General features: G+C 41.2%; 1 protein-coding gene across 1 annotated transcript; it reads left to right on the top strand.

The window, feature by feature from the left end:
• The first annotated feature begins 1433 nt into the window (after positions 1-1433).
• slc7a8a (solute carrier family 7 member 8a) lies at positions 1434-24954 on the top strand. Its single transcript, XM_044097220.1, has 11 exons — positions 1434-2174; positions 7760-7964; positions 10373-10524; positions 16150-16275; positions 18544-18697; positions 18974-19097; positions 19237-19340; positions 20183-20279; positions 20413-20562; positions 21496-21673; positions 22405-24954. The coding sequence occupies exons 1-11, from the start codon at positions 2045-2047 to the stop codon at positions 22554-22556; spliced, it is 1572 nt and encodes a 523-aa protein (XP_043953155.1). The 5' UTR covers positions 1434-2044; the 3' UTR covers positions 22557-24954.
• The last annotated feature ends 378 nt before the right edge of the window (positions 24955-25332 follow it).

Here is a 25332-nt window from a genome sequence, read left to right on the forward strand (position 1 = left end):
TAAAAAGAAAAACACAAAACATTTGCTGTTGCTTCATGTAATTTAATTGGACCTTAATATGTATATTTTTTTTAACTTCACTGAAGCCAGACAACATGCAAGTGGATCTCAGTAATTAGAGTGTGATTGGAAATTTATTTTTTGTGGTAACTTGCTTCAAACTGAGAACAGACCAGGATCCAGATCCAGGACCTTCAAGGAACACCCTGCCCTACTATGAGGCCCATGTGACAAGCATGCATTTTATGTTACAAGAATGTATTTTATGTGACAAGCATGTATTTTATGTGACAAGCATGTATTTTATGTGACAAGCATGTATTTTATGTGACAAGCATGTATTTTATGTGACAAGCATGTATTTTATGTTACAAGCATGTATTTTTGATTCTGGTGGCTAAACCAATCAATACCCAGTTGCTGAGATAATAAAAAGCTGGCGCGAGACAAAGAAGAAAAAAAAGAAAAGAAAACACTTTAATTCAGAAATGCTATTTTAAGGCCATGCCGTTTGGTAAATAATGAATGGTGCTGAAGAAGCAGGGTCTTTACAGAGTGCTTTATGCATTCGTATAGATGGAAAATTGAGTGGAAGGAAACAGTCTGTTACTGGAAAAAGTATATTTGCAGATTTGAGCGAATCCAAACTGGACCTCAAAAAATCCACAGCCTAATTCCAGCAATTCATTTTTTATTTTTTTTTACATTTTGTTTAGTAACAATTTATTTATTTGAGAAACTCCACACCAAAATCGTCACACCATAGAGGAAACACCTGAAATTTGTATTGAGCAAGTGTAATATTTTAGGATTTTACTTTCTAAATTCCAAATTCCTGAAATGAAATACATTTTTGAATACACCGTGTTGAAATGGGTCTGCGTTAACCTGGCTCTGATCAAACTAATTGATACAATTATTCCATTTCAGGTCAACTTTGATCAGAGAACTACAGCAACAATTCACGACAGGGTTCCAGCTTTCTGACAAAATGCATCTTGTGCGAATAAAGCAGCGATGGAGTGAGTGAGCTGTCAGCGAACCACGCAGCACGGAAAGTGAGTCGTGATGTCTGTGTAAAAAAAAAAAAAAAAAAAAAAAAAAAGGCTAAATTTAGAATCAGCCTTTCTGCTGCGTCGCGTCCTGAATAGTAACTGAGGCTCTGTGAGGCAAAACTTGGGACAGGAGATGAAATGAGACAGAGGTGAGGAGCTGCTGCCTAGAAAACTGCTTTTTTTTTTTCTTTTTTTTTTGTGTGTGTGTGTGTGGGGGGGGGGGCTTCATGCAGATCTGGTGAACAGCTGGTAGCTGAGGGGAGGAAGAGAAAATTACAAAAAGGGAGGGTCCTGAAGAAGCTGAAAAAGAAAAACAGACAGGAGGGGGCAGTCATGGGGCGGTGCTATAATGTTTTTATATGAAGGGGAAGTATGGATGTGAATCCAAACACAAGTCCTCCTGTCTGAACTCTGGAGGACAGAAGAAGAAGAAGAAGAAGAAGACCAGGCTGCTGCTGGTTTTCCTGCTGCACTGAAGAGATGATGGTTGTGCCTGTTCTCACATCTGGGACGCTGTGAGAGCTTTAGAAAAAGAGACATTTATTATCTTGAGAACAACTCTGAATCGCAGACGAATCACAAATACATTCAATAGTGATCGGAACGTGTGCTTGTATGCTGCTCCTGCCGTTCTGCCGATGCGTAATTACTCCAGCCAGGAAAATAAAAACATATTTCTAGGCTTTTTTGTGAAAGCTTGCGACATATTTCCCGCAGCCCTTCAAAAAAGACATATTTTATTTAGTTTTCAGCCCCTCCTCAAAAGCTGCTGACAACGCAAAAAAAAAAAAAAACGACAATCCTTCCTCATCAGATAAAGTGCGGCACGTTTCAGTGAACATTGTCCTGTGCGCAGGGGGGGACGTGCGCACAAGGCGATTCACGCGCAGTGGGGCGAGCATCAGGTGCCGTGCGGAGGAAAGAAACAAGACAACTTGGACAGTACATAAAAAAATAAAATAAAAAAAACTTTACATAAGTGAATCAAAATGACGGACGGACCAAGACAACGGAGCAGCACGGCGGGCTCTGCCAAGGATGCGGCCGCTGAGAAGGAGTCTGGGGGAGTTGCGCTCAAGAAGGAGATCGGACTCGTGAGCGCATGTGGGATTATAGTTGGTGAGTGAATCCCTCTCTTTACTATATCCTTGGTGTGCAAACTGTGTTCACTGTTGACTCACGCTTATAAAAATGTAAAGCCTATAATCTAGGAGGGTGTTCACGCTGTAAGATTTACCTGAATCCTTCTCTTTTTAATCACTAAAACGTTTGTTATCTGCCCTCAATGAGAGTGCACTCACTCACTCACTCACTCACTCACTCACTCACTCACTCACTCACTCACTCACTCACTCACTCACTCACTCACTCACTCACTCACTCACTCACTCATCTCTGCTGCTCAGGATTTGTCAACCCAAGAAAGTTTTTAGAGGCACATGACTGGCAGGCTGAAAAGTCTGTTTGCACAACTTTAGGCTGATTTTTTTGCCCATTTTTCTTTACCAAACGTCAGACTGTACGGATCATATTTGTGTGGACATCAGCTTTAAGTTAGATACCCCCACCCCAGCATGGTGCTGCCACCCCCCTGTTCCATCCTTGAGATGGTACATTCAGGGTGATGTGCTTTGCTTGTTTTCCACCACTCATGTCGTAGATCGTCTTCTTCTGAATCGTTAATCTTTAGTCCTCTCTGTGTGGACGCAGAGGACTTCCTGTTGGCTTCTCTCAGCAGTTCAACCCAGCTTCCAACTTTTCCACATTTGTTAACTTAAAGCTTTCCCCATCAACAGATTCCCCCTTTGTGTGTCTGGAGTTGTGTGTGTGCGTCAAGCAGAAACACACACACAACTTTCAGTAACTGTCTATCTTTCCATTTTCAGATGATTTCATCAACACCCCCAAACTGAGCTTTCTGTTCAGTGCCTTGGATTCTCTTTTACAAACATAAAATCTTACCAAGTATTTCCATCTCGTTTCTAGAGCAAATATCTTGAAATGAGACAAAACCAACTTACAAGTGACATTTCAGCAACACATAGCACCTTGTTCCAAGTCAGTAATTTCTTCATATTTATAAAGAAGCACTTGTTCCACTTGCAGATGATTTCAGCTGGATCGACGCTAAGTTTAAATGACATGGATATGGACTCTACGCAATATTTAAACATGACAAAATGTGGAAAAATTCGACGTGTTTGGATGTTCTTTGCAAGGCGCTGTAGGTCACAGAGAGTAAGCTCAGTCTGGTTAATGGGTGTCAAATTGATCCGCATTGTTCCTGCGACCTTTTGCTGCTAAAGTGCAATCAAAACGAGTGACCGGACGTTTCAGCATGTATTTTATAATAAAATTCAAGAAATAAAGCAATCTCTGATACTTTATTGGCACCATTAGCTTCGTCATTAAGCCTAACTTAGCACAGAGACGGTCTAATGACAGCGAGAGGGCGACGGGACTGAACTGAGGTCAGTCAGGCCGAAACAATCCAGAGGACAAACATGTAAAGATAACCCCATCAGTCTGATCAATACCGACTAGTGGGCCTAAACATGCTGCAGGATGTCCAGACGGAGCGAGGCTGATAGTCACTGGATGGGAGGGGAGGTGGGGGTGACTCATTTGTGTGTTTCCAAGGTAACGAGAGGAAAGCGAGAGAGGGGTGGGGGAGTCAAGGCGACGGCGAGAGTGCGAACGGCACAGTGTCCTCCCAAGAGGTTTGCTGACGGAGGAAGAGCGAGAGAAGTGGAGAACAGATAGAAAGATGTGGAAAGCAGCAGTCGGGAGGTTTTAAATTCGGGAGTTACTGCTTATTGAGTGAATCGTTAATGCATGGAGCAGCCTGCAAGACAAACCTAAAAATCATCAGACGTCTCCTTTTCCTTTAGGTTTGACCAAATATATTGATTGTCAAACACAAATCAGGATCATTTATCCCAAAATCCACCAGGCTTGTCGCTGGAAGGAAGTTAGAAGAAAAAATTGACGTTCGAAGCGTAGATGATGCTTTCTTAAAAGTAATATTTCATGTAGTTGTGTTCTCACCACCACTCCTAAAAATGTTTTTTTTTTATCTCACCTTTTGGTTGCCTTTTCCTTTTATTCAGTTGTTTTCAATTAATTCAATAGCAACAATTTCACAGGAGCAAAATGTTCCTTCACACGTTCACCTTTAAGACTTTAACCAATTTACCAATTAAACAGTTTATAATGCCACATGGAGTGAGAACTTTAGACACATATCCAATTTAGGATTGGATATATGGATCTGATTAGAAAAAAAAAGTCACATTTCAGACAGGCATTAAAAATCGGACCTGGGTCATATTTAGACAACAAACAGTCAGATTTTTACCACTTTTTCCTACAGTAAACCAGAAAAGGCGTAGATAAATATGGCAAACCATGCAAGAAACTCTAAACGCGTTTGGCAACGAAACTGGAGTGAGGCAAAAAAATAGGCTAGTAGGAATAGCATAGTGGGGGAACTGTGATGCTGTGGGTCTATTCTCTCTAACCACTTTACTGAAATGTCCCATTGATTCCACCAGTAATGTGAGAACGGGTCATCTCTGGGAGAAAGCCAATTAAACTAAGAACATGTGTGCAACTCAGCAGATAAATGGTTCGACAGACACTAGACGCCCTTCTTCCTCGGCTGTTGCAGTAATCAGAACTACAGAAAATAGAAAATTCTTCAAAAAGGTTGTGCAGAGAGGAAGATTTCTCTTTGTGAAAATATTATCAAATATGAAGAGGATTATTTTATGCTGCTTTGACTTGGCTGATGAAATAACATTCAGGCACACAGCTGTTAACTTGAAGATATATTTCTGTGGCCCACAGAAATAGTTACGGTGGGCCGGATTTGGCCTCGAGTTTGGCACATGTCTCCTAAGCAACCTCTTATTCAGTTTTTATTATTACTATTCTTATTTTTAGGTGTGTGAGAGATTATGCAACTACAATAAAAAAGGGATTTCTTTCAGGCTTCTCACACATCCAACCCGGAGGGACGATTAATGCGTCTGGCACAGCGGACACAGGAGAGTTTATGAGAGCAAACAGCTTGCAAATCAGAGTCATTAAAAATACGAGCACAGTTCTTAACAAGAGGTAACAGTGTGTTATTAAAGCATTAGCTCCACCCATTATTAGTATCAGTGCTGCATCACTTTGTTTATCTCCTCTCCGTTCATTGGAAACGGTAACGGAGAAGTTGGCCTGACGGTCATTCCAGCGCCGAGGATTTGACCGAGTCGCCACAGAAGGACAAGCTACGTTGTCCTTCACCAAAGTAATTCATTGGCGCTCGCTCCGGTCAGGTCGTCACGTGCCAGAGAGACGTGAGCTCAGGTGACGTGGATGAGGCCTGAAAAGGTGTTGGGCGCACAAGGACTTCAAACACTTTTTTATGGCCCGTCGTGTGCGTTTATCTAACAGGTAATCCAGCAACGCGCGGCGTCGTGAAACGTGGATTGCAAGTGAACTTTTGGCCACTTCAGAGGACTCCGCCCTGATAATGCTGTTTCATGAACTTCTGTGGTTTACTGTGCCTCGCTGAACTATCGGCGCATCTTCATGCGTTCGTTACAGCCACAAGATTTAAAAGCATTTTAGTGGGATGAGGCAAAAGCAACATTCTGTCGTCCAGTTTTAGCTCATCGTTGTTCATGAGCCTGAGGTTTCCGTGTCGTCTTACTGCTGAGGGGAGGCCAGCGAGAATTAATCCGAGTGTGTTTTAATTTAGCTGCTTAGAGTTAAATCATAAAGCTGCACAAACACACACAGTGTTTGAGTTAGAAATGTTTTTGGCTGGGAGGCGAATGAAACAGGGAGGCCCTGACAAAAAGTCCACACTGAGTTTCATTTCTCTTAGGTGTCACAACTTCACTGAGGAATAAACAGTTCAATTAAATTGTTTTACACATCAACATGCAGATTCTTCATTTCAGCCAGTTTTTACAGCAAACTTGTACAAAACTCCCTCTAAAATTGTCATAATCCCTACAAAGTTTCTTCATAGCGATGTAATAACTGCAATTTGTTTGTTTTTCTTCTCCTGACCTACAAGCTACAATTAAATCAAGTTTCCTTTATAGTTAATTTGTTTTAAATGCAGATCCAAAACGCCCAGCGCTATCAAAATGTTCCTCTGAGGCTGAAGGCTTGCTGCAGCCATAAAGAAAACCAAAGTTCACCAGAAGCAGATATGTGCTCTTCTTCTGTGAAACAGCAGTGCAGTAATAAAAATTTAAAAAAAAGAAGAAAAGAAAAACGATAGTAAAATGTGTGAAACGACATCCTGCTGCTTTTTGTGAAAAGAGGAACTCTAATTTTTCTGTAAGCAAGTAATCTGACACCTCAGACGTTTTTCTTTGCTAATCTACTGCTTCTTCAAACAGACTTGAACTGTGTTCAGTTAAAGTCGAGACACAGCCAGCTGGTTGGGAGCTACTTTCACCAAAAAAAAAAAAAGACAGAAAATGCACCTAGAGAGAAATTGAAGTGAGAACAGGAAACGCCATGATTCCCTAACAGTCAGCAGTTTGGCTCACGTCTGTGCAGAGCTACACGTGACCGTTGGACGCACAGCATGCTCAACTGGATCACTTCTACAACACATCTTGCAGAGTCAGTCCATCCAGGGCAGGAGAGCTGGTAAACTTAACCAAAGTTCATCTTTGGAAGAAGCAAATCAAAGACGGCAGAAGCCGCAAAATCGTGGGCTGAGTTAGCACGTTTTTGTTTTTTTTTTCCTTAAGGTGTCAAAGGTCATGCACTGCAGATCTGTCCTCTTATAAATATGTCAAGGCAATCAAGGGAACTGAGAGCTTTTTGTTCTTTTTATCTGCGAGTGAAGTTGCGTAATCAGGCATGTGGCCTCAGTGCTATCACCATCTTCAAATTTTACACATGGTAAAGCCTTACCTGTAGAGTTTCCAATAAAACCTTAAATCGCTCATTTCATGTATCTAGACACTTTTAATCAAGAGGGCATAATTTTGCAGGGTTTAAAGTAAACACTGTTTTTCTCTGACACTAATAGGTTAAATAGCTTACTACACTTTATGGGCAGGAGTGACAGGAGATCAACAATGTGACGCTATCATCACAACTCTGACTTTTGAACTGCTGCAGCCGTTCAGCCAGCGATCTTTGACTTCTGGCTGCCTAAAGCAGAGTGAAATCCTAGTAAATCCTGACTGCCCCCCACTGGACGCCGTAGCTGGATGGCAGGCTTTCATGTCGGCCAATCAGCGCTCCCTCCAACTTTTTGCGAAAACGTCACTTTGACGCTCAGCGGTTCTGTCAGGATATTCCGCGTCCACCTTTAATCCCTCTTTGCACTCTTTCACCCCTGCTTCTGTCGTTCACACACCTCTGCTCAGTCAGCATAACACATCCCCTGTTTTTTTTTTAACTCTCTTCCGTTTGAGTCTGCTAATCCACTGCCTGATTTTGAGTTTGCTTTTCTGCTTTGTTTGTCCGTAACCGTTAGCTGATGTCTGCTAATGTGGCGAATAAACCGATGACGCCTTACTTTATAAAGAAAATAAAAATAAAATAAATAAAACTGGGCAAATGAGAAAGAAAGTAAACGAGAAATTTGAGATTGAAATTTTTTTTTAAATGGCACCAGTTGGAAAAAGTCTATTCTTGTTAAACCTGCACTGAAACCTGGCTCCTCTCCCCACCAGGTAACATCATCGGCTCGGGTATCTTCGTCAGTCCGAAGGGAGTGATGGAGAACGCCAGCTCTGTGGGCGTGGCCCTGGTCGTCTGGATCATCACGGGCCTCGTCACCGCCATCGGAGCGCTGTGCTACGCCGAGCTGGGCGTCACCATTCCCAAATCAGGGGGCGACTACTCCTACGTGAAGGACATATTCGGAGGCCTGGCTGGGTAACCGTGCACACCTCAGACATCTATACGTCACCATCCAGCGACATTTACGTGTTTCAGTAAAAGGTAGAGGCGAGGACAGGTTCAAAGACGTTGGGATCAATAGCTGTCTCCGTTTAACAGCCTTTCAGCTTTCCATTCATGAATCCAGATGTCCGCGGCGTAAAAAACTGCGTACACTTTCCATGTGAAAGTCGGGGTCTAAATAAATCAAAGCCCTTATACAAGGCCTGAAATCCACACTACTTTTTAGCTAATCAGCTATTTCATTTAATAGTTCTGCGCTGGTTTTGTACTAAAAGTCTGTTGTTACACTGTGCTATTGGTTTGACTGGAGTGATGAGAACACGTTGTGCCTTTGTGACAGACAGTTCTTAACGTGGCTAAAGATTTCAAGATTTGTAACCCAGCTTCCGTATGAAAATATTCAGACGCTGGAGTGAAAACGAGACAAAACAATAACAAAAAAATCAAGCAAATCTTTTAAGGAACTTCACGGAAGTCCTGCACGTCTTAGACGTTTCGTCGCTTCAACACTCCCGAACTGAACGGATCGTTTACTGGCGTTGGCTCGACACATTCAGCGGGTGACATTTGGTAAGGGGGCGCTATTCCCCCCCCCCCCCAAAAAAAGAAAAGAAAAATAAAACAGAGAAGAAGAGACAAGGAAAGAAGAGAAAAGAAAAGATTATGTCAGCTTAACCTTCAGCAACATTTTATTTAAGACATGTAAAGGGCTAAATTAAAAGACTATTTCATTTCTTTTTTAGTTAAATCTGGAATCGATTAAACTACATCTTAATCCGCACTATAAAAAAATAAACTTGTCTAAAAAAATTTATCATGAACTGGGTCTTTTAGAGATTTTCTAAAACATAGATTAATGAAACCTCTTGTGTAGATTACTAGGAGGTCAGAGGTCAAAACAGAACCACCTCTGATAACTGACAGGCATTTGTGTGTTTTAATAATCTGTGGAGGGGGTTGTTTGATCATAGAAACATTTTACCAAATGGGAGTACCAAATATAAATACAGGAAGCAGATGCTATGTGCGTTTCTGGTTATGATTATGAAAAATCAATGTGATGAATGAATTTGGAGGAAACAACTCGAAAGTCACATAAGGTCTTATGCTTTACGGAAAAGACCTACTACTGTTTTTTTGTTTTTTTTTGTTTGTTTATTCTACCGCATCCCACAATGCTAAGCAAACCTGTCTACAGAATGCCGTTCCCCAAACCAAGGATTGTTTTAGACGCTCTGAACACTTCAAAGTAAAATTCTGGGACTCTGCCTGAGGATCAGAGTTAGGGAAGGATGTACGACCCGACGTGAGTACACATGACTGAAGGTGACATCCAGGCCTCTCTACGTCCGTCCCGAAAGCCTGTAAAAGCTCAGGAATCGTGCGAAGCAGCACGAACAACATCACAGAACAGTCCGGCTTGTTGGAGTGGATTTCACACTTCCTGGGACCGGACTGTAAACACGGATCCGAGCATTGTTTTGCCTCCAGCTATCCCAAGAACCCATAGTATCAGGGAGGAATTTGACCAGACATAACAGCCACGGATTATTTTCGTAGAGCGAGAATCAATACACATCAGTGAGCTTTTGCCTCCAGAGCCTTTGTAGCTTGTGGCTTCAGAAGCTCGGTTTGAAGTGTTTTCCTGTGCCCCCCTGTGTGACATAAATAAACCAAGTTCCAGTGGTGATTGTTTGTGTTCTGCTGCAGCTTTTGTCCCCATGTGTTCATGTAACAGGTGGGCCGGGTGGAAGATGTGTCTCCATGTTCGTGTGAGGAGGCTGAAAAGGTTACATTTTTCTGTAGCTATTTGTCTAATTTCTGATATTTATATCATTTTTCCACGTCCTGAATTATTTCGAAGAAGAATACTTTTCTATTTACAGGGTTAATAAACGCTGTTCGTCAGAGGACTAATGAATGTCTTCTTCTTTCTGCTCTGGTTTCTATAAGTCGTTAATTTGCTCGTGGTGAGACTTTTACGTGTGCCGATAAAGTTTCTTGGCTCTTGTGAGATACAGTGAGAAGGAGATGCGACCTGAGGTAACCTCGGAGCCGTTTCACTTCACCAGCGAGAAATAAAAATGGGAGGAAGTCTTGGCTGACTACAATGAAGTCGGTCAGAACAAACATCTTAGTGTGTTACAACATGGGATTTCCCCGTTGCGTTTCTTCTCAGAGCTCTCATAACTACATCCATATACAACGGTTTATTTATTTTATTTAAGGTTCCTTGTCTTAATTGTCTTTGTTTTGTTCCATTAGTGAATCGGTGTACAATTACTGGCCTGGAGTCAAAACCAGGCACAAGAACACAATACCTTTAGTAACATCCTTGAGTTGCGTTTGTGTCTTTATGGGTGTGTGTCTTTGCTTTATAGGTTCCTCCGGTTGTGGATCGCCGTGCTGGTCATCTATCCCACCAACCAGGCTGTGATCGCCCTGACGTTCTCCAACTACGTCCTCCAGCCTCTGTTCCCCACCTGCTTCCCACCGGAGAACGGCCTGAGGCTGCTGGCTGCCGTCTGTCTCTGTGAGCAACACGTTCGATACGCGACGAGTAAAATCTACTGTGACAAGAAAACCCATTTGCTGTTTTCTTACAGTGTACTGGCAGGCACCCAGGGCGGCATCAGAAAAGGGAGAGCAGGGGGATGCATAAGGAACGTGTTAAACTAAAATCTAAAACGTATCATGTGGCGACTTTTAGCCAGAAGATACTACCCGTGCTCCCTTTAGTCATTCTCAAGCAATAAAGTCGCAGGAATGCAATTTTCGAAAACTGGGACTGCTTCTGTTGGAGTCGTGAGGGCGGGGAAGTGGTTGATACAATTTATGCAACAACCACCGTCGACAAAGAAAAACATTTATTTAAAAAAACAAGATAACACGGTTTTACAGAATATTTGAAACTCAAAGAGCTTTTGGCATGAAAATGAAGTAGATGGCCAACGAAAGGGTCAGAGGTCGGTAGGGTCCGGTGTCAAGTCTTTTCTACTTCCTATTTCTTGAGCGCAGACTCTGTATTTTTAAATCTCCAGACAGACTTTTTTGCTCTACTTCAGCTAATAAGCTGGATTTTGTGGTTTGGTCCTAATGAGCTCTTTCTTAGTTTAGCCATCAGAGTGACCCAATCAGAACAACGTGTTTTGGACCCTGTCATACAGAACAAAGCAACAGATCATGAGGATTAACCATTTTATTTTCCTTTACTGAAAAGAAAGCATAAATAGTTAAGATCTTTGTTTGAGACCTTGAACATGAAGCTCCTTTTATCCTGTGAAACGACAACATGTGAGGAACACACTGGACAAGACGTTATGGATCAGATACAAATTGCCTCCGGTCAGTTCGGTTTTGTAAGCGTGTTGTTTTCATCTCGTCCCAGCCTCCTCTTACATGTAAACAAACCATTTCGTACCCGCTCCCTTCATCACTGTGTGAGCGTATGTTTCTCAGTACTTGCATCTTTGAGAAACTACAGAGATAAATGTAGTTTGTAGTTCACTGCTCTCTGAAGGCTTTGAAACACTTCCTACTTTCACTGTGCCAGATGGGCCTGGGATTTACTTTGAGCTGTTAAACATTGGCACCGCCGTTCATGTACTGATCTGGAGAGTACAAAACTATTCAGCGTCACTGGAATACACAAATATGTGCAGTTTGGCCGTGTTAAAAAAGTATGTCTCTGTGTTCATTGGCCACTGAATGTTCTTGAGATGTTATCTAGCAGTCAGAGGAAAGCAAACAAGGATGAACAAATGATGGCGAGAGGAGAGCAAGCGGTTTTTACATGAGGAGAAAGGCAGAAATGCGAAGGTGTTTGATTGAAGGACCTCATCAGCTCACAGACACGAGTCGAATACTGCAGGCGGCCTACAGACACAGAGAGAGAGAGAGAGACGGGCGTGAATGCTTCAAAGAGAGCGGATTGTTTTTACTGCTGCGTGATTTGTGACTGCGTATCGAAAATTCACGTTCAATTATTGTTCTGGTTTTTCTTTTGTCTTTTTAATGTTTATCGGCTTGGATTGAAGTCTCGAAAGCAGATTTACAAAACGTCAGGTGGGACTCTGGTTCTTGCGTGTTGCTGTATAATTGACAGAAAAAGCAAGAGCGAGTGCAACTGGAAAAACTGGAGCAGCTCAGAAGTCTCTGCTTGCTTCCATTTTTTTCTACTGTAACGAATGAAGTGTTTGTTCCTGGGCGCATTAAAACTTTGGAACAGGCAGAAACGTTAAGCATGCAGAGAAGCTTAATTCATGCCTCATTTAGCTTTTTGTAGCTGTGGGCCACAAAGTGAAATTTACCATTAGTGGCCCGTACGATGGAGCGTTGTCTGAGTGCGCAAACAAATTCACGGTAAAAGTGAGAGAAGTGAAAGTGTTTATTAATACTTCGCCCACTTTGTGGTACATGTCTGGATAAAAGGGTTTTTTTTATAACTAAATAGAGAACTATAAACAATTAATGAAAGCCTCAAGTATGAATATTGACGGATATTATTGCATCCAGTCTTATATTTAAAATAATGGGAATAAATGGAGAAAATATTGCGAAATGAAACGAGACAACCACTTTACAGGGGCTGGACCGCATATTTGAATATATATCTCCAATTGTGATTTCAAAGTACATCATCAAGAAATAATGTCCATTTGTATTTCAAATGAAAATGTTTCTACTTTTAATACTTTACACTCTTTTTTTGCTATTTACAAATATGGCAATATTTTTATTGAAGAGAAAAACTAATATTTTCAGAACATGTTCAGTGGATAATTATTTAGTTAAGCCACACATCAGCAGGGTCTAATTTTAATAATGCTATTTGTAAGATAGAAGTAATTATTTGGAAGCTTGTTGCTGGATAGCTAATCTAATTGTTTTAATAAACTTATTAACACTTTTTTTTTATGTAAAAAAATATTTTTTGTCCATTTGTCCAAGTTTGTATAGTTTTCATTTTAGGGGATTCTTTTATTTCTAATTTGAAATATTAAATGTTTACAATAATAAAAATCTTAAAGCTTTCTTTGGAAAGTAATGCTGATAAGAAAAGTGACTTTCAAAGGCAGGATGGGTTTCTCTCAAACAACGGTGATGGTCTGCCATTAATACTTTTATTAAACCATGAAAACTTTCTCATTCCAGCTTTGTGGTTAACTCTAAAAAAATCAAATCAAATAAAAAAATCACACAGAGGGAAAGGTTGTATCCACTGGGGCTAATTGCTCTGAGAGAAAAACACCCGCCTCAGCAGAATCTGCACCGTCTAAACACTTTGTACCTTTTTATATTCGTGACACATTGACCGACATTTAGTTGACTGCCTTGTCCCGTTTTTGAACTCCTTCATTAAAAAAATGTGTCAAGTTGTGTAACAAATTACCCTGGGACATCTTGAAAGTCACGTCGGTATTTTTACAGCTTCTCCCTGGGACAGACCTTGTAAAGCTGTTTTTTTATTTGAACAAAAAACAACAACTAAAAAAAACAACAACAAACAAAACAAGTATTGTTAATGTTGTTTTACCTTCTGTCTGTCTGCTCTTGTTGTTCAGAGCAGAAGTAGGTCAGAGGCTGGATGTTCTCAGTGAACTGTGATGTCACCGATGTTTACAAGATTCACGAGCTGCATCCGTTTACCTCCGCCTGTTTTTGCATGTCTAGAATTGCCCAAATTTAAACATCTGGAATGTTATTTATTTGTCCTTCAAGGTCTATTCAGAGACATGCTATCAAACATTGAGCGACAGTTAAATCAGTTCAGAAGTGTGTCGTCATTTATTCATAGCAAAGGTCCTTAAGTTTCGTATAGCAGGACTTTATGAAATGCTACGTTTTAAACTTGTCAGAGCCTTTTTAAAGCAGCACCACAACACTAGTTGGACTGTTGCCATCTGTTACGTGTGGTAGCAAAAAGAGAGAGAGAGAGAGAGAAACAGACACATTTTTATTTATTTGTAGTGCATGTTTGAGGTAAAAATGTTTGGAGTTATTGTTCAATCCCATTTCCAGAGTCAGAGGGTTGGTGCTTATTAAAATAACATACTCCAGTTTTTCAAAAGAATTGTTGACATATTAATAATCATTCCTTTTTACATTGAGCCCCAGGGGAAAATGTAAACACAAAAGCTGTTTTACTCATTAGACAAAGGACACATTAGGAAACAAGTGTTCAAAATGAAGAAAAGGTTTAACGCTTTTGGCTGAAATACGTTCAGGGAGAAGCTGCGAGATCAGTCAGAGTAAAATTTGCTTTCAGCAGTCTCATGGCTGAAGTCACTCACCAGTATCTGGGCTTTGACTAGGACACAGTCCATTGTGGTCTTACTGGCACGTTGCTTCATTTTGTTTCTCTCCTGTTGTTCACAGTGAACTTGCTCAACATCTTCTTCTTTTTAACTAAACCTAGGCTCAGCTCCGTGATTAAACGTTTGTCTTCGCTTTTATGCAGCAGTCAGTAACAGAGAACACTGTGTTGCTCCCACAGTGTTATATTCGCTGTGGGAGCAACAAACCAACAACTGTGTTTACAAATTGTGGATTAAAAGGTTTAGCCTGTATTTACTTTAATTAGGCCTGCTTGAGAATTACTAAGTTGTGCTTTTGCTTCCCTTGCCTGTCAGCCACAGGCTGGCCTCACTGCCCTCCCCCCTTTTTCTTTAACCACAGCTGTCATTTTATTTGTAGAGGAAAATACCCTCACAGTTAAAGTCCCACTCACAGAGCGCGATCCAGACTCTCACCAGTCTGGATCCCCTATGTCTGACTATGTGTCTTTGTTCCCTGCAGCGGCAGCTTCAGAGTTATTTAATGTGATGAACTTAATCTGAGCAGGCCCTCTTATTTAATGGCACCCTATTGGTTCAAACCCAATGGCCTGTTTAACTCGGCAGCATACAACACATCCAGTTTTGCTCTGTGTAGAGAAGTGCTGGCCAATAGTCTCAGAAAGGTGGGCAACATATGGGTCTTCACTGGATTACTGTGACCTTTTACGAAATAGAGCAACATAGCTTTCCTTTTTTATAATTTAAACTCTAATTTAAAGTCAGTTAAAAACATATTTCCAGAGTCCCATCCCGAACAGAACACAACCTGTAATGACAAAGCTCGTCTTCATCTCCCTCCACATTTATTGACGCCTCTGAAACAAAAATGATTGAAAACAAACGTGACCGAGGGTTTTCTCAGTTATACATTGCTTTCATTAATTGATGAGAGGGATGGCAGGAGAAAGCCTTTTTCTACCTACCATCACAAACGTTAACAGGTGGAATCTGTAAAACTCTTCTGGGACTTTAACTGGAACTGTGTTCTGTGGTCTGAAGCTAAAATTTACCTTTTTGATACCAAACACTGGACAGTCAAATAAATGTTTGTTATTTCTGCTTGAATTTACTAATGGGTGTATAATAAAACAAATTTGTGTTTTCATAGCCAAACACTCTAAATAGACAGTGATAGAGAATAAATCTAAATATTAGCCAAATTAGGCATAACTGAGCATGAACTCAAGAACCATTCAGCAGCCACTTTAAGATAATCCTTGATACAGTATGTCAGGGTTCCCCTCAGTGGATTATAAGACTGGCGGGCCACCAGGCTTTACTTGTGCCCTCACCATTGCTTATATATTAAAGTTTAAAAAAATGTTTGGATTTTTTTAAGACTTTATAGTTGGTGATCAGATATTAATCTTCCAGTCTTCCAATAACACATAATTATCAAGTGATGTTTTCCAATTTCCTGTCAACTTTAAAACATTTTTAAACTCAAGAACACGACGGGCTGCTGGATGAATGACTGCCATAGCACCCAATGACCAGGCTTAGCACGTTTTCTGGGGGGAAATCTTGGTTTGTGTTGAATATGCATCAACGGGCATCATGGGCCTCCTGGCTGACTGGCAGTTTGAGGTATAATGGTCTACAGGGGGTTATACTACTGAAGCTAGGAGAAAGAAGGTTCACACAGCAAAAGCATTTAAAGCAAACGTTTTAGTGGAATTATGCTACAGCAATAAGATAATTATTTTAAGGCTTTCTGCACGTCTTTTCAAGTCCCAAGAAATGTAAAGGGTCGATATCATGCGTCCTACACTACATTTTACTGCTTGTGGTAATCTTTGCGTTCCATTGTTTTTGTTTAGTGCTGCTGACCTGGGTGAACTGCTCCAGCGTGCGGTGGGCCACCAGAGTGCAGGACATCTTTACGGCCGGCAAGCTGCTGGCCCTCGCCTTAATCATCATCATGGGAATCGTTCAGATCTGCAAGGGTGAGCTTACCGCTGCCATCTGTGCTCCCCAGAGGACCTACAGTCACAGTGTCCATCCATCCATCCATTTTCTATTCACCCTTGTCCCTAATGGAGTCGGGAGGGTTGCTGGTGCCTATCTCCAGCTAGCGTTCCGGGCGAGAGGCGGGTTCACCCTGGACAGGTCGCCAGGGCAACACAGAAAACAGACAGGACAACCAACCATTGACACACACACTCACACCTAGGGAGAATTTAGAGAGACCAATTAACCTGACAGTCATGTTTTTGGACTGTGGGAGGAAGCCGGAGAACCCGGAGAGAACCCACCATGCACAGGGAGAACATGGAAACTCCATGCAGAAAGATCCCCGGCCGGGAATCGAACCCAGGACCTTCTTGCTGCAAGGCAACAGCTCTACCAACTGCACCACTGTGCAGCCCTCAGTCACAGTGTGTTTGCGTGAAATAACACCTGAAACCCGTCTGTACATGTCCACGGTCAGAGGGATCATCCTGGGAGACTCCGGGCCGCATAGTGGATCAAACCGGGGTTGACGAGTTGCTCGGGTCCTTTAGGTTAAAACCCATACAGCTAACGTCAGCACAAGTGTGGGAGTTTGTCCTGCAAACGGGGATCAGGGCCAGTAATTGTAAGGACAGTCTGAAATATCAGAGTGAGATATTTCAGTGCCCAAAGGGTTGAAAGTTTGTCGAGTACAGTGGGCGATTTGTTGTAAGATTGAACAACCTAAATGAGGGACGATATAGAGAAAGGATTCACACCTCTTTAACTTTCCACATTTTCAAATGTTACCTGCATACACTTCTGAATACGTCATGCGATTCTATCTGTTTTCCTTATAGTGAAGTAGAAGGAAAACAATAAATCGTTTTTAATGTTTTCCGGATAGAAATCCGAAAATTTGGGAGCACATTAATGCCTCTAAATCAGGGCTGGCCGTCTGATGTCCTGCATGTTTTCAGTGGTCAAACACACCTGAATCAAATTAATGGGCACGTCTTCAAGAGCTTACTCGGTCTTTGTTCTGGTGGATCAAATTTCCTTTAAAGGTATTCAGCAAAAACAGGATATGTTGATGGGACAATTAAGGAACCATGCACTCTGTATACTGTAACCTGTGGAAATGAGAAATCCTGTCCCCAGGTTCCCAAAGTCCAGATTGACACAATGACTATGTGGAAAAACTTGTCCTACTCAGATAAAAAAAAATATTTGCAGTTTTTGGCCTGGATACAAAATATTGTGAACATCACCCTGAATACACATTCCCATCAAGAAACACGGTGGTGGCAGCATCATGCTGTTGCTTCACGGGGGATAAGAAAACCGGTCAGTCAGATGTGAAGAAAACTTTACTTCCTGGTTCACCTGATTTCCATATTTTGATGCAGGCTGTCGTCTCAGGGTTATAAATTTTGCAGTTTCTGCCCCTTCACTCATGCTGAGAGTTTTTCTTTTTTCTTACTCATGCTTCAAGAAGTCCCTGAACAGCACAGTGAGATGTTGCTGTAAATTTCCCTGAAATTTCACCTCTGGCAAAACTGGAGCTCAGTACGAGATGACGATGGCGAGCTGATAAGTAATAAAGCACTCGCTAATCGATACTCTCCATCCTCTCTGACTGAGTTTGTGTCAGTTTGTAAAGAAGACTAAACAAAAATGTTACTTCCAGACGTGCATTGCAGGTGGAAATGGTTACCAAAAGAACAGTGGTTCTACAAAGTACTGACTTTTAGGAGTTTCATTTGTAATCAATGCATCGTGTTGCTTTCATTTCATAATTATGTTGTGGGTTGATCGATCACATAAAATCCCACTGAGATACTTCGAGGTTTGTGGCTGCAAAAGGCCAGACATTTGAGACACGATGGGACGGATTTATTTTAATTCAATCAGGATCCCGCTTCATCTGTGTTTCAGTACGAGAATATTTCAACGATTGTCTCGCTTTTGCCTTTGTTTTAAGAGGAATTACTTGAGGAGGGATTTGTTGTACAACACATTTTACACACACGCTGATCTTGTTAGGTGATGGCTTTCAGCTGGAGTTCCTCACAACAAGCCAGAACGGTAATGAAAAACAGCCTGTTTACCCCGTCAGCAAAACAAGTTTATATAACCAGACATGAGTGATCAACATACCCCACTACATGTGTCTCATTGTAATTTAACACAGATATGGGAGCATACCACTAAATAATGTACCATAACTGCTGGTCTGAGGTCAAGATTGATTAAAGTTTCCTGTCCTGCTCCACCTGTAGGAGACTACTACTGGCTGGAGCCGGCCAATGCCTTCGAGCCCTTCCAGGACTACGACGTGGGTTTGATAGCCTTGGCGTTCCTACAGGGCTCGTTCGCCTATGGAGGCTGGAATTTCCTCAACTACGTCACAGAGGAGCTGGTAGATCCCTACGTGTAAGCAGTTTTGCTTGTTATTTTCCAGCTAGCCTTCACTATCGGTGTTCAGAAATCTGCCTTTCCTCAACTGGAAAAAGGCGGCTTGAAAAGCGGCTTGTTGCTGTTTTTGGTGATTAGGGTCACATTCCGACAGGGCTTCCCAGTTTAAAGCCTTTTCCCCTTTAGTTGAAGCTGCCTGATGTGAATACAGTCTAGTCAGTCTGGTCGCAGATACTGAACAATACTCGCCATCTTCTTTCCCTTTGACTCAGCTGTACCTCGTGTTTCCTCCAGGAACCTTCCCCGTGCCATCTTCATCTCCATCCCCCTGGTGACCTTCGTCTACGTCTTTGCCAACATCGCCTACGTCACGGCCATGAGTCCCCAGGAGCTGCTCGCCTCGAACGCCGTTGCCGTGGTGAGTCCTGGGCCTCAATCCAGCTTGAGCTTCTCAGCTTGCTCATTTTAGTCGCTGTCGCCCTCTAGTGACGTTTGCTGGTCACTGCACGTGTCAGATTGGTGGCTGTAAGCCTCTCCTTTCCGTTGCTCCCTCTCAGACGTTTGGCGAGAAGCTGCTGGGGGTCATGGCGTGGATCATGCCCATCTCTGTGGCTCTCTCCACCTTCGGAGGAGTCAACGGTTCCCTCTTCACGTCCTCACGGTCAGTCCACCTGATGTCAGGTTACCTGTTTGTTTCCCCTCCAGGGTTCATGTTGTTAAAGTTTTGAGCGGTCCATCATTAAGGTTATCTTCTGCTGCTTCTGAGGTGGTTCAAAAGCCTTGTTGTTTTGTCCGGCTTCTTTGTCTTTTTGTGCAACTTATTTTAAGCAAACACTGCCAACATGGTTAAGTTTATGAACAGAAATGAAAGAAAAATGCAGCCAGATACCAAAGAAGAAGTCTGGAAAGTTCTCTTGATTAAAACCTTTTTAACGCCGACAAATTTAGGAAAGCTTAGTTGTGCGTGGAGTCCATATTCCTCATGCCTCATATTTCTCGTCATGAAGAATTCACACTCAAATGCATTTCTAAACACAGTTTGCATAGTTTAATTAGACTTAGCAAAGTTCAGAGCTAAGAGCAAGACATCATGATCCACCGACGTTCCAGTCCAGATTAGAAAAGTCTTTGACGTCTATCAGTCTGGGTTGAAATGCTATTTTTAAGCCTCCAAGTTGCAATTCAATTGAGCAAATCCGAGATTTAACAGTAAACAAAAGGAAGATTTGGAGCGGCCTAGTCAAAGTGTGGAGTTAAAACCAGCTTAGAAGCTTAAATATGCAGTTCATGCTCATCATCCTCCTTTAAAGGGGCAGAACTTCCCCTCAGTAATATTTATATAAAGAATTACATTAGGGAGTCCTAAATGAAATCATGTGAAATGTAATTTGGTTTTACAAAACCGATTAACTCTTGTTGTTATTTCCGAGGCCTTTGAAGTCACATTTTCTTCCAGCAGGGGTCAGAGGTGAGTGTCTGATGTTTACCTCTGCTTTGTGGCAGGTTGTTCTTTGCCGGGGCCAGAGAGGGACACCTCCCAAGCCTCCTGGCCATGATCCACGTGAAACGCTGCACCCCCATCCCTGCTTTGCTCTTCACTGTGAGTACCGACCGCTCTCGTCATCTTCATCGCTGGTCCATTTCTGCATGTGTCTTAATAACACAGCCAGTCAAAAGAAAAATGAAAAAAAAAAAACTAAACCAAGTACACTCATGTGTCTCTACTCTGTCAGTGCCTGTCCACTCTGCTTATGCTGTGCACCAGTGACATGTACACCCTCATCAACTACGTGGGCTTCATCAACTACCTCTTTTATGGAGTCACTGTTGCCGGGCAGATCGTCCTGCGAATCAAACAGCCCAACATGCACCGGCCAATCAAGGTGTGTTCACTTGTTCTGGTTTATTCTGTACTTCTACAAATCATCTTTCTTTTTTTTTTTTTTTTTTCTTTAATAGCGCATTAAGGTTATAAATGGAATGTAACTTGTATACTATACCAGAGCCACTAATTTCTGGTTGTCTTCATTTAGTTTTAAATGTGCTTCTGTAGTTCCTTGAAAGTGGAAAATATTTTTTAAAAATGGATGATAACAGAGTATTTTTGTTCAAGCTCCCAAATAGATGAAAAAGCAACAGCGGTCAAAAGGGAAAATACTATAAAGGGAAGACAGACCAGCCATAATTCAGACGACAGACCATTTAGTTTGAAGCAGTGCCTTCATCACATCGGCTCAATAGTCTGACACTTGGTCAGAATCAATAAATCAATCAATCAAATGTATTTGTGTAGCACATTTCAGCAACAACGCAGTTCAAAGTGCTTTACGTCATAAAAACACACACAAAAATGCAAAGTAGCAGAAGAACACACAGTCAGCAATTGTCAAGTGCAGTGTTTCATTTAAAATGTTCCAAAAGCAGCTCTAAGCAGGTGGGTCTTTAGTCTAGATTTAAAGGCACTCAGTGTTTCGGCTGTTTTACAATTTTCTGAAGTTTGTTCCAGATTTGTGGCACATAGAAGCTGAAACTATGCGAAATGTGTAGCCATAAATTTAGCGCTCAATGATTTAAAACAAGATGGATGCGTCAACAAAAAATATATATATATTGATCCTTAGCTTAAAAATGTTTAAAACATTTTTGACAGACTTAAAATAAAATAAAAATATTTTCAAAAATAACTTAATAGAACATGTAAAATCAGTTTCTCGGCAAAAAATAAATAACATTTGAACACACCTGTTATAGGAGGATACAATAGTATTTAGTTTTCTATGTGAATTTTCAAAATGTCCACTTTCTCCTCCCTTTAGATCAGCCTGATATGGCCGGTCATTTACCTCGTCTTCTGGGCCTTCCTGCTCATCTTCTCCTTGTACTCGGAGCCGGTCGTGTGCGGCATCGGGCTCGCCATCATGCTCACTGGAGTTCCCGTCTACTTCCTGGGGGTCTACTGGGAGAACAAACCGCAGTGCTTTGATACCTTCGTTGGTAAGTGAGATCTTCACAAAGAGACTTTCTCCGTCACGTTAGACGGCGACTGAACTCTCCTGTTTCAGATCCGTCTGAACCAATCAAGTTATTTTTATTTGCTAAATGGCAGAATGACAAAGAGTGGAAGCGTTTCGAGAATTTTTATTGCTTCCTTCAAATTCAGTTTACAAAATTGCTCTTTCAGAAGCCTGCAGGTGCCACGTTATTATTCTGTTTTTTTTAAATGATTGACAAATATGGGAATGGTTTCCCAGAGCTGAATGGGGTTTGGTGTGAAATCAACCCGAGGACGACAATAAACAAAAGTAAAGATGCTGGTTGAAGCTGGGGAAAAAAATAAATAAATCTCATTATTCACTGGTACCAAGATGAACTTGAAGGCCACTTCAGGAAGCCATTACTTCCAAACAAGCTTCAAAATCCTTTTTACAGTTTCCTAATCCACTCAGAGACAAAGAGCGTCATTCTCTCAGTCGAGTGCTGTTGTCCGATGAAGCTAAAACGTAAGTGTTTGGCCATATTCATAATTGTTACATTTGAGAGAAACGGGGAGAAGTCTCGTTTTGAACTCGGCATTTTTCTGAAGGTCTGACACCCTGAGGCTCGTCTCCTAGTGCAAACTAAGAGCTTCTTGCTGGGTTCATCTCTCCGTGAGGCCATTTCCATCGACACAGGCATTGCTTTCACTTGCTCGCCTCTTCATCTTCTTCTCGCTCGTCTTCTTCCAGACAAAATGACGTACGTGGGCCAGAAGATGTGTGTGGTCGTTTATCCGGCCGAGACGGGCAGCGGAGGCGACGAGGAGGGGGAGGAGATGAAGGAGGCGAGGTCCCCTCTCTCCGTGGAGGACGGAGACGACCACAAAGCACCGGAGTGTTGAATCCGAGTTGTTGTTGTTTTTTTTAATTATTATTTCTAGCTGGTCCCTTAAAAAAAAAAAAAGAAAAAAAAAGAGAAAGAAAAATGCAGAGAGACACGCCAACATGGGTTCGCTGTACAAGTGCGGACACAATCCGCAGTTTGTCTACTGATCAACACTTCTTCTTCTCTAAGTGTCTTTTTAATCAGTAATAATCTGAACCAAATATCAACACTTCAGCCGGGTGAGTCTGAGGTCTATCAGAAGTGCAATAGAGACGGGTTGGCACCTTCCGGTTCCTCATTCCTCACATCACCATCGACATTTTTAACCTTTTACATTTTATTTTTTTTTATTATTATTATTATTATTATTTCGAGAGACTCTTACTGAACTGTGATGGACGTTTGTCTTTTTGGTTTATCCTTTGTCACTTCTGTAAATTTCGCTCCGCGTCACATTCATCACCACAAAGCTGCATTCTTGATTGTCGACGCACACAAAAGATCATTTCGTGTTGTCAGATTCTCGATTTATGGTTTATTTTTAAAGTGACTCAATGATGCCTCTGGTTTTTAAAAAAAATACTTGTTAATATCGCTCTTAAAATTATTCTTATTGTCCAATCATTTTTAATATTTTCTACCATATGAACTTAATTTAAATTTTTTTTTTGGTATTCTGTTTCTCTAACATTCATCTCACCTAATTTTTGTTCCTCCAACTGCAGATTTATCTTGATTGTAAAGTCGATGTGGAATTGGTTGTTGTGGCGGCAAAAAGTGCACAAATTTTATTACCTGCCTTAATCAGAATTACGGTGTTGTGCGCTTTAGTGCAATTGTAGCTGTGTTTTGACAGATGTGGAAAGATCGTCATAGCTTTTTTTTTTCCCTTTCATCAAACTTTCTACATAAAAGTGACACTAAGCAAATAAACTATTTGTTTTTATGTACCTGCAGAGACAAGAAAAAAGTCATAAGTGCAAATCACTCTGAAAGTGTTTTTTTTTTATCGTTTACATCTGTGTTTTAATTCCCTTCGATGCACAAATGAGAGCTTTACACGTAATTATTGCTTTTCCAGCTCAGTTGGCTACAGGAATCTTTTTGTGCAATATTCCCTCAGACTCCAGCGAAACCCAAAACATTCTCGCCATCAATGGTCTCCCATAGGTTCTCTGTTTATCCAGTATGCTGTATTTTAAAGGAACCAACGCCACTGCACACACAGAGACTAATTATTCCGTTTTATTGTTGTCTCAGGGCATCTCCACATACACTGCCAAAAGAAAGAAAAAAAAGACTCACCATGTCTGTATTTAATCCAGTTTAATTATGCTCTGAGCCTTTGCTTTTTATTTATTTTTTTTAACGATTTTTGATCCTTCAAAGAGATGGAAAGTGCTAAAAGAAAATAAAAATGAGATGGTAGAATCAAAACGTTTGGTCTATAGTGTATATCATTTGATATTGTTGAACTGCAGCAGGGTGATTGGCCTCCTATAAATACAAAAGAGCGTATTTTCATTGTCCTGTACGGTTATTGTGCATTTACAGTATATGAAGTTGTCACAGACTGTATCTTGATGTCCCTTAGTAATAAAAACCACTGATTAATGTTTGGACTTGTAATTGAAGCTCGCTTCTTTAGAACTAGCCCACGTTGCTGTGGCATCCTTATTTGGTTTACATATGTCACTTTGCTTCTTCGTTGAGTCATACCTCTATTTTAACGGCTGCACATCAGCTTATTAATCTAAATTAATCTGTAGAATTTCCTTCATAATCACACTTCCTCCACATACACCGCCAAAACACAAAATATTACCAGGTATTATAAGTCAGAGGATTCAGTACATACTCTTTATGTTTTAAGTCTGCTTGCGTTTTGTTAGCAGATTTGACTCCACACATTGTCTCGTGCAGAAATGAAAAACATTCCGTTGCTCAAAATGTCAAATGCTGCAACTTTACTTGTCGAGACAATCTAAATGGTGCAAGCTGTAACACAAAGACAAAACCTCGTTTCTCCTCACCTCTGAGTAACGTTGATCGTTGCTCCCTGATGAACTGCAACCTTCATTTCTTTGGAACTTAAAGCAACACAAAATGTCAGCGTGGTGCATTAGGCACCAGCTTTTACAGAGAGGCCGATCTGTTGTTTCGAGTTCATCCTATTACAGCTCCAGCTCCACCTGACTGGAGCTGAGATGATTCAGCTCAACCGTTGCTTTCACTGTGACAACAATGTTATTGCTCCGTAGGCAAAGTTCTCTAACTTCTGATGTCTCTTGTCATTTGCAGTCTGAGTTGCAGAGACATGCTGAAAAATGTCTCTCGAATATTCCGTCTCAAAATGTAAAATGTACATTACGGTGGTCAACGTTTGACAAGAATAAAAAATATACACAAGTGGCTCCAAGTTTTGATGTCTTTGTGTTCAATTGAGAGAGGTTTGTATGAGGTGGCCAGTTTCCAAGTTCTAGTGTGAGGCTTCCAGATCAGTACAGATCACAAATGAAAGCTGACACAGTGAGCCAACATCAGAGTCTGACCTCACGGATGGATGCACTTCTGGTCAAACGTTCCCGTAAACACACTCCCAAATCTTATGGAAAGCTTTCTCAGAACGACAACAGACTCAGCTGGAATTCCTCAAAAATGTGTTTTAGAAAAATATACGGGAATTGATTTTGATATTGCCGGGTTTTTTTTGTTTGTTTTTTTAATGTAAGGTATAATAAGCTATGCGTTTTCAGTCTACGTTTTGTGTTCTTGTTACTGAGAGTAATTTA

Source organism: Gambusia affinis, linkage group LG18 (assembly GCF_019740435.1).
Source record: "Gambusia affinis linkage group LG18, SWU_Gaff_1.0, whole genome shotgun sequence".
NCBI classification, from domain to species: Eukaryota; Metazoa; Chordata; class Actinopteri; order Cyprinodontiformes; family Poeciliidae; genus Gambusia; species Gambusia affinis.